The sequence below is a fragment of the Acanthopagrus latus genome, chromosome 22, assembly GCF_904848185.1.
Source record: "Acanthopagrus latus isolate v.2019 chromosome 22, fAcaLat1.1, whole genome shotgun sequence".
NCBI classification, from domain to species: Eukaryota; Metazoa; Chordata; class Actinopteri; order Spariformes; family Sparidae; genus Acanthopagrus; species Acanthopagrus latus.
The window spans coordinates 18694512-18711955 of NC_051060.1; the positions used below are offsets into that span (position 1 = coordinate 18694512).

At 40.1% G+C, this 17444-nt stretch overlaps 1 protein-coding gene across 1 annotated transcript; it reads left to right on the forward strand.

The window, feature by feature from the left end:
• Positions 1 to 109: 109 nt before the first annotated feature.
• On the forward strand, positions 110 to 16582 carry LOC119012874. Its single transcript, XM_037087070.1, has 4 exons — positions 110 to 256; positions 1591 to 1679; positions 2389 to 2502; positions 3149 to 16582. The coding sequence occupies exon 4, from the start codon at positions 3198 to 3200 to the stop codon at positions 15453 to 15455; it is 12258 nt and encodes a 4085-aa protein (XP_036942965.1). The 5' UTR covers positions 110 to 256; positions 1591 to 1679; positions 2389 to 2502; positions 3149 to 3197; the 3' UTR covers positions 15456 to 16582.
• The last annotated feature ends 862 nt before the right edge of the window (positions 16583 to 17444 follow it).

Consider the following 17444-nt stretch of genomic DNA (forward strand, 5'->3'; position numbering starts at 1 on the left):
TGAGAAACAAAGCTATCACTGATCTAATCCTATGAAAATATTGTATTTCAATAAAATCTTGAGGGCACTTAAGCTGACACCACTTTTATTTTGAAGGCCCCAACCACCTAACCGTCATCCGTCGACACTTCCGGTGGAAGCGTGGCGTCTTTTCTTCTACATCTGAAATTTTACAACCTCGATTTAACGTTCAAGAAACCACACATCTTTCTTGCAAGTAAGAAGACTGGTTCCCTGATTGTTCTGCTCGCATAAGGTACGTGTACGTGTGTGTTGCGTCTTATTTCCATTGTTTTATCTTGTGACAAACGACGTGTGTTTTTTCCATGAGGAAGAAGGCGGGTGGACTTCGGGTCTCATCATGGCCACGTCGCGTTGTTGCCAAAATAACGTCTGTGTGCGCCAATATGGAAGATAGACAAATTAAAGTCACATATATGAGTTGAGAAGTTGCTCGGGAACTGATTGATGTATTGTCTGCGGCGCTGCGACACAGGATGGAAAAGTTACGTGATGTTAAAGACAGCCATGTTGAAGGAGTTTGATTAGAGAGATTTAATATGCCACAGTCAGGGCCGTAGCCAGGATTTTTGAAATACCGAGGTCAACATTCGGCAGACAACCCCCTGCCGGAAAAAAATAAAGGCAAAACTGTTTAGTGTGTGTCTTTGTATGAGTGTGTTGCTGTAATTGTAAACTAGATATATATAAGACTATAACTGAATTATTTGAGTGTGTGTGTGGTGTTGCTGCCTCACAAAAAACTACAACTAAGATGATCTGTAACTGTATACATAAAGTGTTTTGTCTTATTATTACTTATCCATCCAAATAATACCACTGATGGATGATTCATACTGTGACTGAACAGTGCATGTCCTTTCAGTTTTTTAGCCTGGCCTGCAGGTTAGCATCTCTGTTGGCTATCTGTTGCATCTGTAGGCTAGTTCACTATTTTTCTCATTCTCTTAGCTTATTATAATTCTCACCTTTCCCCCTCTTTGCCTAATCATCCTCTGCCTTTCTTGCTGCAACAAATGATAACTTGGATTGATGCAGCCTCTTACCACTACATTCAGTCTTTGCTCTGATTCATTCATTTGCCATTCTGAAAACAGACCTGCAGTCACGTCGAGACCGTGTTTTAATGAGTCAAATATATGGACCTCTGTTTCACGCAAGACCACGTTGGCCCTGGCCATAGTCTCAGAGGAGGTTGTTTTTGTCAGACTTATTACAGCTTTATTGATAGTACAGCTTCAGAGATGATAGGAAACAGGATGTGGGGGTTTGACATGCAGCAATGAGCCCCAGGCTGGGACTCAAACCCAGTCCGTCTCAGCCAGGACAAAGCCTCTGTACATGGGACGCCCTCTTTGCCAACTGAGCCAGTTGGTGCCCCAGAAGAAAATGCTTTAATGTCAATAATTCAAATAAAGTTAATTATTAGACATGAATTGCAAACTTGCACTTGACTAATTAACCAATGCGCTGGTAATTATAATACTTTCCCCGTTTCTTTTTCGTTTCTGACTTTTTTGTTTTGTTTGTGTCTTCTGGTCTGTTTCCAATCAACCTGATGGACCCCAGGAAAAGTGTGGTTTGATTTCTGAGTGGGGCTGAACCATCGACACAAAGACAGCTCTTTCCTTCATTTCTTCCAGCTTGCAGTGGGCAGTGTAAGTTATCGTGGTATCATTCAGTGAGGTTGTGTTCAGGAGTATTTGTCATTAAGGTATCCAGTATGTGGTGTTTGTTGTTGTTATTTTAACGAATACACAGTGGATTGGTTACAGATTTTAAACAGAGATGCAGATTCTGCATTTTTTTTATACTGAATTTGGCCATAATTGCATTATCAAAAATATTTTGATGAATTATGTAGTCCTAATTAAAATTAGGCCTACACTTCATAAATTACACAAGCACCTAAATACAATTTTTAAGAGCTTTTGATAAACTTTAATATTTCCACATTTTCAACATCTCTTCTCCACTACATCTCAGAGGCAAATATTGTACTTTTTACTCCTCAACTTTCATTTAAAGTTTTAGTTACTAAAGTTTCCACTTTAAAGGGGCAGTTTGCAAAATATGGCCAGCATTTTAGTTTAAAACATGAAATTCTGGAGAGCCTTGCAAGTGCTGCATGCATGGCACTGGCAGCTGTGGCTCAGGGGAAGAGCCAGTGTCTTGTTATCAGAGGGTTTGCATGTCGAAGTGTCCTTGGGCAAGATACTGAACCCCAAAACTGCTCCTGGTGTGCTGGTCAGCACCTTGCATGGCAGCCACCGCCATCAGTTTATGAATAACTGTAAATTGCTTTGGACATAAGCATCTGCTAAATGGTAAATGGCTTAACAACCCTTTAACTTTGTAACTATTCAGGGCTGCACTGTACCATCACTGTCCCATCGCCGATGTGAGGATGTCTGACTAGACCACAGTGTTGGCTGGACATGTTTGAGGAACTTTCACTTAACATAAGTCATGTACCACGAGGTATGTAGCAAGGTGAAATCATCCTTTATGGGGTCATTTATGATGTGCAATTTCCCAGATTTTTACTTTTACAAAATGTTAAGTATACTGCAGCATTTTAAGTGAACACCCATTAGAACACCTGCTAGGCAAGTACAAGTTTAAAATGTTGAAATATGTGTATACACGAGAAGTTCCCTGCTGCATATTAAGGCAAACCTGTGTGGAGCAAGGTTAACATCATTTTGGTTGGTAAAACTATTTTTAGATTGATTACAAAGGAATTAAGTATGGAGTAGTACCAAGACAAACCAAAAACATTTAAGCCCAGAGCATTATTACTGCTGGGGGTATTACTATTTCTCATCTCATTAAAAAGCATTTCACTTTATTCCAACCTAGATTATTTGTGTTTTCTAGAATGACCAGTCATTTAGCCAAGAAGACATCAGACACATTGTCAGATGGCCATTGCAAGTAAACAAAGTCCTGAAGTAATCTGTTTTTAATCAGCAGTCTAAAATCCAAAATTCATTCAAAAACAACAAGGAAAAGACAAACCTGCAAATTCTCATTGATGAAAAGATACAAGTGCAAAATGTCATTTTTGTTCAATGAGAAATGAGTTATTTCTTTTCCTTTCTTTTTTCGTATGAACTAAATACAGGAAAGGAAGACTAAGGAGACTGAGAAAAGCTCTTTGAAGACGACTGAAGATGGACGCAGGCAGTCAGGAGCGATTACAAGACCCACCAAACTCTGACATCCCAGGAGAATCAGAACCAAGTTGTCTGGGTAAACATGAGACTACCTCATCAAATACACAAACTGATGACTCACATAAGAACCCACTGTTTTCTAGTGAACATGACAAAAGACAGCAATGTGCAGGTGACGAGCAAACACATACTGAACAAAACGTAGCAAGCAAATGTGACATGGAACAACAGAAAATGGGAACAGAGAAAAGTGACACTTCTCCTCAGGGAGTGTCTGATTTGGAATTTGACCAGTCACAAGTCACAGACTCAGGAAATACTGTAAATGGCAATCACTTCCAAAACCCAGAAAGTTGTTCTCTAAGCTCTGAAATCCAAAGAGAAACAGAATCACGTTTTCTGCGTGTTTGTGTGCCTTTCCTCACTGATGCTGACATCACACGCATTAAAAAAGAGCTTTCCAGAAATGAAGAGAAAACACAGACTTCAGGAAATGGACTAAAGGAATGTGACATGGAACATGAGGAAATGGAAACAAAGAACATGTGGAAATTGCGTGCTAACCGTGTGGAACAAATAATCTCTGCACTAAATAAACAGTTACGTAAATTCAACTGGTCCAGGAAACTTGGCCTCGAGTTCAATGTTGGATTTGGCCCGAAGCAAAACATGAGTGTTGACTCTTTGAAAAGTGCTGTTCTGCTTGAAATTGCTAAATTCGCTTTGGCAATTAATTCATCCCAGCAGGATTTCATCATGGAGATTCTTGACTACAACTTCGACCTAGGCCTACCGAGTGAACATCATAGAAGTACTTTTGCATGTGAAGTTATGGATAGAGCGAAGCAGCTGTCAAGTTGCGAAGATGCAGTCAAACTCTCAAATGACATTTTTGAACTTCCTGTTCCAGTGTCATCAATATATGTGGTAAATCAGAATGTGAGCAGTGTCATTCCTGAACTGGGCAGCATATCGTCAATGGAGAAGTGTGATGTTTCACCTGTGTGTCTTCCTGATTCATGTGCTAAATCTGAAGAGCACATTTCACAGCGGACTGTTGATCTGTATCCCTGGTGCAAGGAAATAGGTCTAAAGCTACATGTAAACAGTTGTCAACCACACAAAAAATTGAAGAGCAACACATTTACCAATGGAGCTATGACTGAAGTGATGAACTTTGCCGAGAAGTTGTGTGGAACATTTGAGCAGATATGTCTTGACATCCTCAGACACAACTTCGATCTTGACTCACAGAATGGAGATTCTGACCTTGCCAGGAATATCCTTGCACAAATTCCTGTTGTAATAGAGCAAACTAATCTATCATCTTACTCAAAAGCCTACAAGAAAAAACTGGCCAAATATGTTTCACTACTAGAGATGCTGGATTGCCAGAGCGACCCAACCTTTGAAGAATGTGGTTCTGGTTCTTCAAGTGCCACAATGATGGACCAAAGTGAAGGCAGAGTTGTTGACACTGAATACCAACATGAGCTGGATGCAGTCAGTGATGATTCTTCAGGTGCCACAACCATGGACCAGAAAATGGATACTTCTGGTGACAGTGACCAGGAAACTGAGCTCAATTTAATGTTGTGGAAATTGCGGGCCAATCAAATTCAGCAAGTCCTCTCAATACCTCATGAAGAACACTGCCCACTTTATTCTTACAGGAGATGTAAGAATTTGGGCATTGACTTCAATGTAGGATCTGGAGTAAAACGGAATCTTGACCCCAAGTTATTGACCAATGGCATCATGGTTGAATTGAGCACTTTTGCCATTGCACTGGTGTCAGCCAAAAGGTATTTCATCACAGACATACTGGAGTATAATTTTAATCTTAATTTGAAAAATGAGCTGTGTCGCACTGCCTTCACACAGAAAACTATGGAAAAAGTCACACAAATGTGCCAAGCTAATAAAAAAAAGGGTGGTCCTCGATTGAATATGCCTTTTGAACTCCCTGACACAAGGAGCGTACAGGAACCTATATATAACAAAACCAGGTTTTGCCCCAAATGCTACCAAGCTCGAAATCAGAAGCTTCATCAGCATGAATCTGACACTGGTCCCCTGCTTATTCCTGGTCCACATCCCATGACTCACACAGTCTCTACTGATGGGAACTGCACCGCACAAAACCCTTCAAAAGCTCCATCAACGACAGAGGAGACAATGATGGACAGTTACCCTCGCTGCAAGAAAATAGGATTGGACCTGTGTGTGAACAAACACCAACCAAGGGATAAACTTTGCAACAATGTGTTGACCCGTGGGATCATGATGGAAGTGCTTAGTTTTACCAGAAAATTGAGTGGAACCAAAAATAAGGTAATTAATGATCTCCTTGAGCACAACTTCAACATTAGGAAGCAGAGCAAACAACATAATCTTGCAGAGCAGTTCTACACATCGACTTTACAAAAAGATGGTGGGCTTGCCTGGTTCGACAAAGTTTTTGTCACCCATCCAGTTATCCCCAAAGCAACCAGATATGAAGGTAAAGTGAAACGTGACTCTCTCATGCAGGGAAGTGAATGGAAGGAAACTATCAAGAAAAGAAAGTTGGCACTGCAAACAAAAGAGGAAAGAAACACACTACCAAGTCATAATGCAAGGGTTGTAGAATCAAAGAAAGTTCGTCAAAACCTGGCATACTGTTATCCTGTTTGTACAGAGATAGGTTTGGATCTTGACGTGACATCAAAGTCAGGGGAGAAAGAAAAACTTGACTTGAATCTGTTGACCACGGCCGTAGTTGTGGAGATAAATAAATTTGCATCTAATAAAATAAAACACTATTTCCCAGGCACTGTGTTTGACATTCTTGACTATAACTTTGACCTTAGCTCACAACATCACAGGCGCTGGGAATTTACCATAGCTATCGCATCTCAAGTCCAAGCCTTAGTCAGGCGATACCGTAATAAATCAGTCAAAGCTGACAAGGTCTTCAAATTACCATTTGTGTTTCCTCCTAAGAGCAGAAGACAGAAAGAGAAGAGTAAACAGTGTTCACAGGAAGAACCCAATGAGACAAGAAATGAGGGTAGTGGTGTGCACCAAGTTGAATACCATTCAAGTGTCGGTTCCGTTAACTTTCTCAGGGGTGTCGTAACATATAATGAACCATGGTCCCATGATGAGAACACAAAGGCTTCAATGGATCCTTGGAGGCTGAATATGCAGGAAAATTCTGGTCAGGTGAGTGTAGGTTGTGGAAGTCCTCTTCAGAGAAACATTCACATTAAAGACGAGGAGAACGATCCATATTATGGTGATGTGAAACCAGAACCATACACTGAGGAAGAATTTTCTCGACATTATGATGTCAAAACAGAGTCCGTTGCTGGGGAGGTCAGATATTTGGTCCCAGTTGAACCTCAAGGAACCCTTGAAAACACTGGCAATCAGGAGCACTTTAAAGAATCAACAAGCTCTGAAATTCTGAGAAAATCAGAATCAAGTTGTCATGTCATTTGTGTACCTTTCACCACCACTACTGACATCTCAGCCACTCTACCAACTGTTCATCAAGCTGATGAATGTGGACTTTATGGAGGTGAAGATCAAACACAGATTCCATGGAATGACGAAACTGAAAGTGACATGGAACAAGAGAAAATGGGAAGATGGGATGACCACATTTGTCCTCTAGAAGAGTTTGGTCTAAACTCAGAAGTCATAGATTCAGCAAACACTGGCAATGGCAATCACTTACAAAGCCCAACATGCTCTGACCCCCCTAGAATATCAGAACCAAGTTTGCTGATAAGTTATCCATCTTCTCTCACTTCCACTGAGCTTTCATCCAGCTCACCAGCTGCAAACTTTGAAATGAACCCACAACTGACAAGTCACCCTGAAGATAGAAAAGGTCTTTGTGGAGGTGAAGAACAGACACAAACTACAAAAAATGCACAAAATATCTGTGACATGGCACAAGAGGAAATCGAAACAGAGAACATGTGGAAGCTGCGTGCCAACCGCATAGAACAAATCCTCTCTGCTAGCAACAAAGAGTTCAAGACATTCTTCAGATCCAAGAGAGCCGGACTTGAATTCAATGTTGGATTTGGCCCAAAGCAAAACATCAGTGGTGACTCCCTGACTAATGCTATTTTGCTTGAAATTGCCAAATTTGCCTTGGCAATTAATGCATCCCAGCAGGATTTCATCATGGAGATTCTTGAGTACAACTTTGACCTTGGCTTGCAGAGTAAGCACCATAGGAATATTTTTGCATGTGAAATTATGGACAGAGTAAGACAGCTGAAAACTAATAAAGATGCAATCAAAGTCTCAAATGAGGTTTTTGAACTGCCTGGCCTGGTATCAATACACATGGGCAGTGTCATTCCTGAACTTGGCAGTATAGAGAAGTGTGATGCTGCAGTGTGTCTTCCTGATTCAGATGCTGAAACCAGCAAGCATATATCATGCCAGAGTGTGGGTCTTTATCCCTGGTGCAAGGAAATAGGTCTGAAGCTACATGTAAACAGTCGTCAACCACACAAGAAGTTGGAGTTCAACAGACTGACCAATGGAGCAATAACTGAAGTGACAGACTTTGCAGAAAAGTTGTGTGGAACATTTGAGCAGATTTGTCTTGACATCCTCAGACACAACTTTGATCTTGATTTGCAAAATGAAGATTCTGATCTTGCCAGGAATATTCTCACACAAATTCCTGCTTTAATAGAGCAAAGTCAACTGTTATCCTGCAAAAAAGGCTACACGACAAAAAAAGATGGTTCACTACTGGAGACACTGGATTACCAGAACCAACCAGATTTAGATGTTTGTGGTTCTAGTTCTTCAAGTGCCCCAATCATAGACCAAAATGAAGGCAGTTCTCTTGACAATGAACAACAAAATGAGCTTGACTTAAAACTATGGAAATTGCGGGCCAATCATATTAAGCAGATCCTCTCAACACCTCATGAAGAACATTGCCCATTTTATTCTTACTCCAGATGTAAGAAGTTGGGCATTGACTTTAATGTAGGATCTGGAGAAAAACAAAATCTTGATTCCAAATTATTGACCAATGGCATCATAGTTGAATTAAACAACTTTGCCACAGAACTGCAATCAGCAAGAAAGCATTTTGTCACAGAGATACTGGACTATAATTTCAATCTCAATTTGAAAAATGAGGCATGTCGCACTGACTTTGCAGGGCAAACTATGATCAAAATAAAGGCAAAGAAATTGCATAAAAGATCCTTCAAGAGATCTCATAGTCAATTCCCCTTTGAGCTCCCTGACATGACATGCATACAAGAACCTCCAAAATATTGCCCCAGATGTTATCAATACAGACAGAACACCATGACTAACACAGTCTCTGCTCATTCAAACTGCACTGCTCAAAATCTGGCAAAGGATTCGTCTTTTACCTTCTCAACAGTCGAAGAGAAAATAATGGACAACTACCCTTGCTGCAAGAAAATAGGTTTGAACCTGTTTGTAGACAGAGACCAACCAAAGGATAAGCTTGACACTAATGTGTTGACATTCAAGGTCATGTTCGAAGTGGCTAATTTTGCCCAAAAATTGTGTGGAACAAAATATAAGATGATTTATGCACTCATCAGACACAACTTCGATATTGGCAAGCATTGTCAAGACCTCGATCCTACAATGGTTCTTACCAGGTGGAAGGCCGAAAAAGTTGTTGATCTTGCATGGCTTAATGAAGTGTTTGTTTTTAATCCATATCCTATCAGACAACCTGGACATGTAAGTAAACTGAAACGGGAATCTGATATCCACCCAAGTGAATGGAAGGAAGCTATAAAAAAAAGAAAGTTGGCACTGCAAACAAAGGAAGGTTATAGATTTCCAAGTACCGATGGAAGTAGTGGAAAATCAAAGACAAACCTGCGTTGTACAGAAGGCTCTTACCCCATTTGTACTGTAATAGGTTTGGATCTAGATGTGACATCTAAATCAAGACAGAAAGAAAAACTGGACTTGAAGCTATTGACCAGAGCTGTAATGATGGAGATACATACATTTGCAACTCATCAAGCAGGACTTCATTACCCGCGAACTGTCTTTGACATCCTTGACTATAACTTTGATCTAAGCTCACAGTATTACAGGCGCTGGGAATTTTCCATGGCTACAGCATCAGAAGTCCAATCCATGGTCAAGCAGTATTGCAAAACTGAGCAACAAGAGGTCTTCACATTACCATTTGTGTTTGATTCAAATGCTTCACAAAAGTTTGGAGAAAATACACAAAATAAGAAAGACATCTCATCTGATGACCTGTTCAGCTTACCAACTGTAAACTCAAATGACAACTCCAAACTTGGGAGTCAGCCTGGTCACAGCAGGTGGATTTCTGAAGATGAAGCACACATACAGGCTTCAACAAATGTACCTCATGAAACAGACATGGAACAAGAGGAAATGAAGAACTACTACACTTGTCCTTTAGAAGAGTGTGATCTTGACTCAGACGAAGTCACAGGCTTAAAAAACACTGGCAAGTACCCACCATATTCATGTCAGCTTGATAAAAAAGTGTTTTATGACAATGAAGAACAGACACATGCTCCAAGAAATGTGTTAAACAAATATGAAGTGGAAGAAAATGAAATAGGAACTGAGAATAATTTGTGGAAATTGCGCTCCAACCAAATAGAACAAATCCTCTCTGGACTGAACAAACATTTCGGACCATTCACCTTTTCCAAGAGAATTGGCCTTGAATTCAATGTTGGATTTGGCCCAAAGCAAAACATGAAGGTTGACTCCCTTAAGAATTCTGTCCTGCTTGAAATTGCTAAATTCGCCTTGGCAATCAATTCATCCCAGAAGGATTTCATCATGGAGATTCTTGAGTACAACTTTGACCTTGGCCTCCAGAGTAAACACCATAGGAATATTTTTGCATGCGAACTTATGAAAAGAGTTAGACAGTTGAGAAGTTGCGAAGATGCAGTCAGATTCTCAGATGAGGTTTTCGAACTTCCTGGTCCCATGGCATCAGAAAAAGTGGGAAATCACAGTGTTGGCAGTGCCATTTCTCCCTCATTCCCTTCTGATTCACATGCTGAATCTAAAGAAGAAATCTCACCCAAAAGTGTTGATCTGTATCCCTGGTGTAAGGAAATAGGTCTGAAGCTACATGTAAACAGTCGTCAACCTCACAAAAACTTGGAGTTCAGCAGACTGACCAATGGAGCAATTACTGAAGTGACAGACTTTGCAGAAAAGTTGTGTGGAACATTTGAGCAGATTTGTCTTGACATCCTCACACACAACTTTGATGTTGATTTGAGTGGAGATTCTGACTTGGCCAGGAATATTCTTGCAAGAATTCCTGCTATGATTGAGCACAGGAATCTGACGACCTTTGTAAAATTCGGCAGGTTGATAAAGGGCCCAAGAAAAGATGTGTTGACAATGGAGAAACTGGATTGCCAAAACAACCCAGATTTAGATGCATTCAGTGATGCGTCTTCAAGTGCCGCAATCATGGACCAAAAACTGGACGCTTCTGGTGACAGTGACCAGGAAACTGAGCTCAATTTAAAGCTGTGGAAATTGCGGGTCAATCAAATTCAGCAAGTCCTCTCAACACCTCATGAAGAACATTGCCCACTTTATTCTTATTGGAGATGTAAGAAGTTGGGCATTGACTTCGATGTAGGATATGGAGTAAAACAAAATCTTGATCCCACTTTACTGACCAATGGCATCATGGTTGAGTTAAACACTTTTGCCACAGCACTGGTATCAGCCAGAAAGCATTTTGTGACAGAGATACTGGAGTATAATTTTAATCTTAATTTGAATAATGAGCTGTCCCGCACTGCCTTTGCACAGCAAACTCATAACAATTGTTTATTGATACATAAACATTCCAGCACTCTCCAACAGAGAAATATGCCTTTTGAACTCCCTGACATGACCTGCGTTCAAAATGCTGCTGAGAAAATGACATATTGCCCTAAATGCTATGAAGCACGTCAGCTTCATAAGGATGGATCTAACTCAGGTCACATGCACAAGCCTGCAAAGGATCTGTCGACCTCTACCTTCTCAACTACAGAGGAGACAATAATGGACAGTTCCCCTTGCTGCAAGGAAATAGGTCTGGACCTTTGTGTGAACAAAGACCAACCAAAAGCTAAACTTGACACAAATGTGTTGACACGCGGTATCATGGCGGAAGTGGTTAATTTTTCTGGAAACTTGTGTGGAACGAAAAATAAGATAATCAATGATGTCCTGGACCACAACTTCAACATTGACAAGCAGGGCCTGAACAAAAGTCTGGCAGAGATCTTCTGCAAAGACACGTCACAGGATGATGAAGAGCGTACCTGGTTCAATGACGTTTTTGATTTTCATTCAGTTTTTCTCAGACTACCTAGATACAAAGATAAAACAAAACAGAAATGTGTCAGGCAGGGCATTGACTGGAAGGAACCTCTCAAAAAACAACTACTGGCACCGCAAGCAAAAGAGGAAAGAGATGCAAATCTAAGTCATATTCCTCAGAGTACAGAACACTGTTACCCCATTTGCACAGAAATAGGCTTGGATCTAGACGTGACATCAAAATCAAGAAAGAAAGAAAAACTTCCGTTAAAACTATTGACCACAGCAGTGGTTTTGGAGATACATAAATTTGCCAGTAAGAAAGTTGGACATTACCAACGCACTGTCTTTGACATCCTTGACTGTAACTTTGATCTCAGCTCACAACATTACAGGCGCTGGGAATTTTCCATAGCTACAGCATCCAAATTCCAAATTATTGCCGAGCGATATTGTGAAGAACCAGGCAGAGCAGACGAGGTCTTCACATTACCATTTGTGTTTGATCCCAAGGCTTCAGAAAGGTGTGTACAGATGAGACAAAATAAGAAAAGTAGAAGAACTTACCCTCTTGAAACAGACTTGGAACAAAAGGAAATTAGACCAGAGAACTCCTACACTTGTCCTCTCGAAGAGTCTGATCTAGATGAAGACGACGTCAGAGGTTCAGGAAATACTGACAGTGATGATCATTTACCAAAACCCCAAAGTTGTTCTCTGAGTTCTAAAATCCCAGCAGAATCTGGAACTGTGAACTCAAAAATAAGCCCAACAATTGCAGGTCAACCTGATATTTTAGGGCTTTGCAGAAATGAAGAGAAAACAATGGCAGCAGAAAATGCACCAAAGGAATGTGAACTGGAACAAGAGGATGTGGAAACAGAGATGATGTGGAAATTTCGTTCTAACCGAGTGGAACAAATTCTCTCTGCACTAAACGAAGAATTTTGTCCATTCAGGAAGTCCAAAAAAGTGGGCCTTGAATTCAATGTTGGATTTGGCCCGAAGCAAAACATTGGTGTTGACTTTTTGAGTAATCATGTTCTGCTTGAAATTGCTGAATTTGCCTTGGCAATTAATTCATCCCAAAAGGATTTTATTTTGGAGATTCTTGAGAACAACTTTGACCTTGGCCTGCACAGTCAAAGCTTTGAACATCGAAATGATTTTGCATTTGAAGTGATGGATAGAGTAAGACAGCTGAGAAGTCACAGAGATGCTATCAAATTGTCAAGTGAGGTTTTTGAACTTCCTGGGGTTGTGCTATCAGTTAATATGGCAAATCAGAGTGCGAGCTGCATATCGAGAATGGAGAATGCTGAAACTGTTTCACAGCAGAGTGTGGGTCTTTATCCCTGGTGCAAGGAAATAGGTCTGAGGCTACATGCAAATAATCCTCAACCACACAAAAAACTGGAGATCAACAAATTGACCAATGGAGCAATGACTGAAGTGATGAACTTTGCAGAGAAGTTGTGTGGAACATTTGAGCAAATTTGTCTTGACATTCTCAGACACAACTTTGATCTCGACTGGCAAAGTGGAGATTCTGACCTGGCCAGGAATATTGTTGAACAAATTCCTGCTACAATAGAGCAACTGAATTTATCAACCTGTGTGAAAACCTACAAAATAAAGGGCACAAGAACATATATCTCAACAGTGGAGAAACTGGATTGCCAGAGCAAGCCCACTTCAGATGCATGTGGTGCTGATTCTTCCCAGGCAGCAATCACAGACCAAACTGAAGGCAGTTCCGCTGACTCGGAACCCAAAAATGAGCTCAGTTTAAAGCTGTGGAAATTGCGGGCTCATCACATTCAGAAAATTCTCTCAATACCTCATGAAGAACATTGCCCACTTTATTCTTACTCGAGATGTAAGAAGTTGGGCATTGATTTCAATGTAGGGTCTGGAGTCAAACAAAATCTTGATCCCAAGTTACTGACCAATGGCATCATGGTTGAATTTAACGCTTTGTCCACAGCACTGAAATCAGCCACAAAGCATTTCATCACAGAGATACTGGAGTATAATTTCAATCTCAATTTCAAAAATGAGCTGTATCGTAGTGCATTTGCAAAGCAAATTATGGAAAAAATTACAATAATGAAAGGAACTTGCCGTGCTGGATTGAAAAAACTGTGTTTTGAACTCCCTGATATGACCTGCATTCGACCTCTTTTTGAGAAAACAGTGTACTGCCCAAAATGCTACCAAGACCGACGTAACAAGCTTCTTGCGGATGTATCTGACCCTGCTCACATGAAACATGCTAGTCCACATTTCAGGACAAACCTTCTTGTTGCTCCTGATGCAAACTTCATGGTCCAAAAGCCTGCAATGGATTTGTCCCCCACCCTCTCAAAAGCAGAGGAGGAATTAATAGACAGTTACTCTCGCTGCAAGGAAGTAGGTTTGAGTCTGTTTGTCAACAAAGACCAACCAAGAGATAAGCTGGACACACACGTGTTGACACGAGGAATGATACTGGAAGTGGCCAACTTTGCCAGAAGACTGAGTGGCATAAAAAATACAATCATTCCTGCACTTGTTGAACACAACTTCAACATTAGCATGCCGGAGCGAGATGCAGAGCTCGTAAGGATGTTCAGCAAAGCAAAGGCTCTAAACGATGGTGAGCTTGCCTGGTTCGACAAAGTTTTTGTCATTCACCCAGTATCTCACAGAGAACCTGGATATGTAGGCAAAATGACACGAGAATCTGCCATGAAGGGAAGTGAAAGGAAAGAAACCATCCGTAAAAGAAAGCTGGCACTACAAACAAAGGAAGAAACAGCCACACCTCCAAGTCCCAATACAAGTGTTTTGAAAGCAAAGAGATGTCAACGGGGCACAGTCAACCCTTATCCTGTTTGCACAGAGATAGGGTTGGATCTAGACGTGACATCAAAATCAGGAGAGAAAGAAAAACTGGACTTGCAGCTATTGACCAGAGGTGTAGCTGTGGAGATACATAAATTTGTAACTCAAAAACGAGGATGCTATTATCCAGGCGAGGTGTTTGACATCCTTGACTATAACTTTGATCTGAGCTCACAACATGACAGGCGCTGGGAATTTTCCATCACTACTGCATCCATAGTCCAAGCAAATTACAAGCAATATCTCAAAAAACGAGAAAAGCTTGACATGATCTTCAAATTGCCATTTGTGTTTCCTCCCAAATCTTCTAACAGTTCTGTGGAAAGGAAACCAAGAAGGTATTCCAAGAAAGAATCAGACAAGACACAGCATGAAGATAGTTGTGTACACCAAGTACAATACCATTCAGATGTCAATCACATACATTTCTTTGGTGATGTCAGAACTGAAGAGGAACACTGGTACTATGAAGATGCCACAGGGACCCATATAGATCCTTGGAAGATGAATGTGCAGATGAATCAGAGTCAGGCGAACACACAGATGAAGGAGGAAAACAATCCACATCATGGTTATGTGAAACCAGAACTGGATACTGACAAGACATATTATTCGCACAATGTTGAAGTCAAAATGGAGTCAGACACAGGGGATGTGCTGCGTTCAGTCCCAGGTGAGCCTGCAGGATCGCTTGGATATACAGTAACAACTATGTGTCCAGAATCACAAAACAAGGGTCTTCACTATTATGTCCTGACTGAGCCACAAGGATGTGAAGGACATGCTATGCTAGCTGTATCTCCAAGCACTGGGAGTCACATAAAAACAGTATCAGTCCCGGCTGGTGTGATGTATGTAGTTCCAGTTGAAGCAGCAGCGTCCCAGGGATACACCCTGATGAACACAGGTCAAGGCCAAGCAAGTACATCGATTAAAGAAGAGCATGAAAATATGCCCGTTGACTCCTACCAATATGAGGTTGTGTCAAACACCGAAGGAGAAGTGGGCATTGAACAGAAATGAGATCCTAAATTTAAATTGCAGTTTGCAAGAAACAGGCTTGTTTCTTTATTGTGTTATACTTAAGATATTTTGGATTGTTTATTTTTAAGTCTTTGTTCTCTGTTTTTGTGTTTTTGTTATGCTTTTCCATTCATTTTTCATTATCTTTCTGAGTTTATTTGTTTCTATTTTTTATTTTCAAAGTGAAAAAATTGCTTACTTGTTAATTATAAAGACAGTGGTCATTTCCTAACTGTAAATTACAGTTTGCAAGAGACAAGCGTGTTTCATACTAAACTGATGCTTTTAGCTGTCCAAGAACAGCTCAAATCTGACAGCTTCCTTCCACAAGCTGTTTGATTGCTGAACTGCTGATGTGGAGTTTGTGCACTACTGCACTTCATGAGCATCATAGTCATAGTTTTAGATTTAGTTCTAATTTCTTTTATATTTATATATTATGTGTGTTCCCGGAGAAGCATAATTTCATTTTTGTTGCACTGCTTTTGTTGGTACAGCTAAATGACAAAAGCTTTGATTGATTACTTTCATTACATTTTGTGTTGGAAGAAAGGGTTTTTTTTGTATTTTTTTTTTTAATTTTTTTTTTCTTTTTAAAGCTGCAGGACTTTTTTCTTCAAAAAGCTTGCTTTGTACCCGATGGAGGTGTGGGTTCAAAGCTCAAAAAGTGTCTTAATGCAAAGGCCAGTCAGTATTGTGCTTTGAGGGTCTAGGTGCCACAGTTGAAAAGTATTTTAGCTTCTTTTAATATGTGTCTTTTTATCCAGTGGTCTGCTTACAAGCCACTTGTCTGTTTTTCATTTTGTAAGAATTTGAGGACTTCTTGACTCTGAAACATGCTTTTTAATATGTTATTTTGCTATACTTATGTAAGGTATTTTGGTTTGTTTATTTTTAAGTCCTTGTTATCTATTCTTGTTTTTGTTATGTTTTTCAATTGCATTTTTCATTAATTATCTGAGTTTATGTGTTTCTATTTTTGCCTTTATTTTCAAAGAGAAAAAATTCTTACATTGCTGACATAAAATGACGATGAAAATGTTTTGTAAATTACAAAGACAGTGGTCATTTATTGTACATATGATACAAATCTGTAAAGATGAATGTGATATAAAGTTTTGAAAGCATCCTTTCTACTTCTGTGTTCTGTTCTCAAACACTACAAACCCTAATATAGTTGATAGGTGTGTGGCTTATGATTATTTGGGGGTGTTTCACTTAGCTTTCATATTGGCTAATCACTGCTTGTTGAGCATTTAACACTAACAGTCCTGTATGAGTGTCAGGGTCAATCAGGTTATGCCAGGTAACTTGTATGTGTAACACTAAAAGTAGCCTTTTGGTGGTGCTCAACACCAGCAGCTGTCTTCATGTTTCCTTGGGGTGGCAGCAGAGACCTGCCAGACTGTACACTGCTACTAAACAGGGAGAAGCAATTAACTACAAATAACTCCATCTCAGAGGAATTCACTCATCACATAGGCCAGATAGGAAACTGGGAATTGATGCAATGTTGGCTCAGTGGAATTACATGTCACTGACACTGTTAAAACATCAACAACCAGCTGAAGGTCAATGACTTACATATTCAAAATCAAGATCTGTTTGTAACAATAAATTCAGTGGATCACCCACATCGAGCCATCTGGCCACATGCAGCTTTTCTGCGAGGCAGTCGGACAAGTTTCATGTCCTGCTGTGCTCAACTGCTCATGTATAATATACAGGTATTGATTGAGAGTCCAAGTACTTTTATGTTTTATTTTCTTTATGTTCACATTATTTTTTTGAAGGCTGCACATGGAAGTTTGAATGCTGAGAATGTATACTATTACAAAAAACATCGTATTACCCATTACTCTAGGCAAGAGAAACATGATTGATAATGACTAAAAAAGAAAGATGAACACGTTCCAGCTCTCCAATTGTAAACACAAACTGGAAAGTTACCAGTAAGATTTTTTTCATTGAAATGCCTTTCAGGAGTTA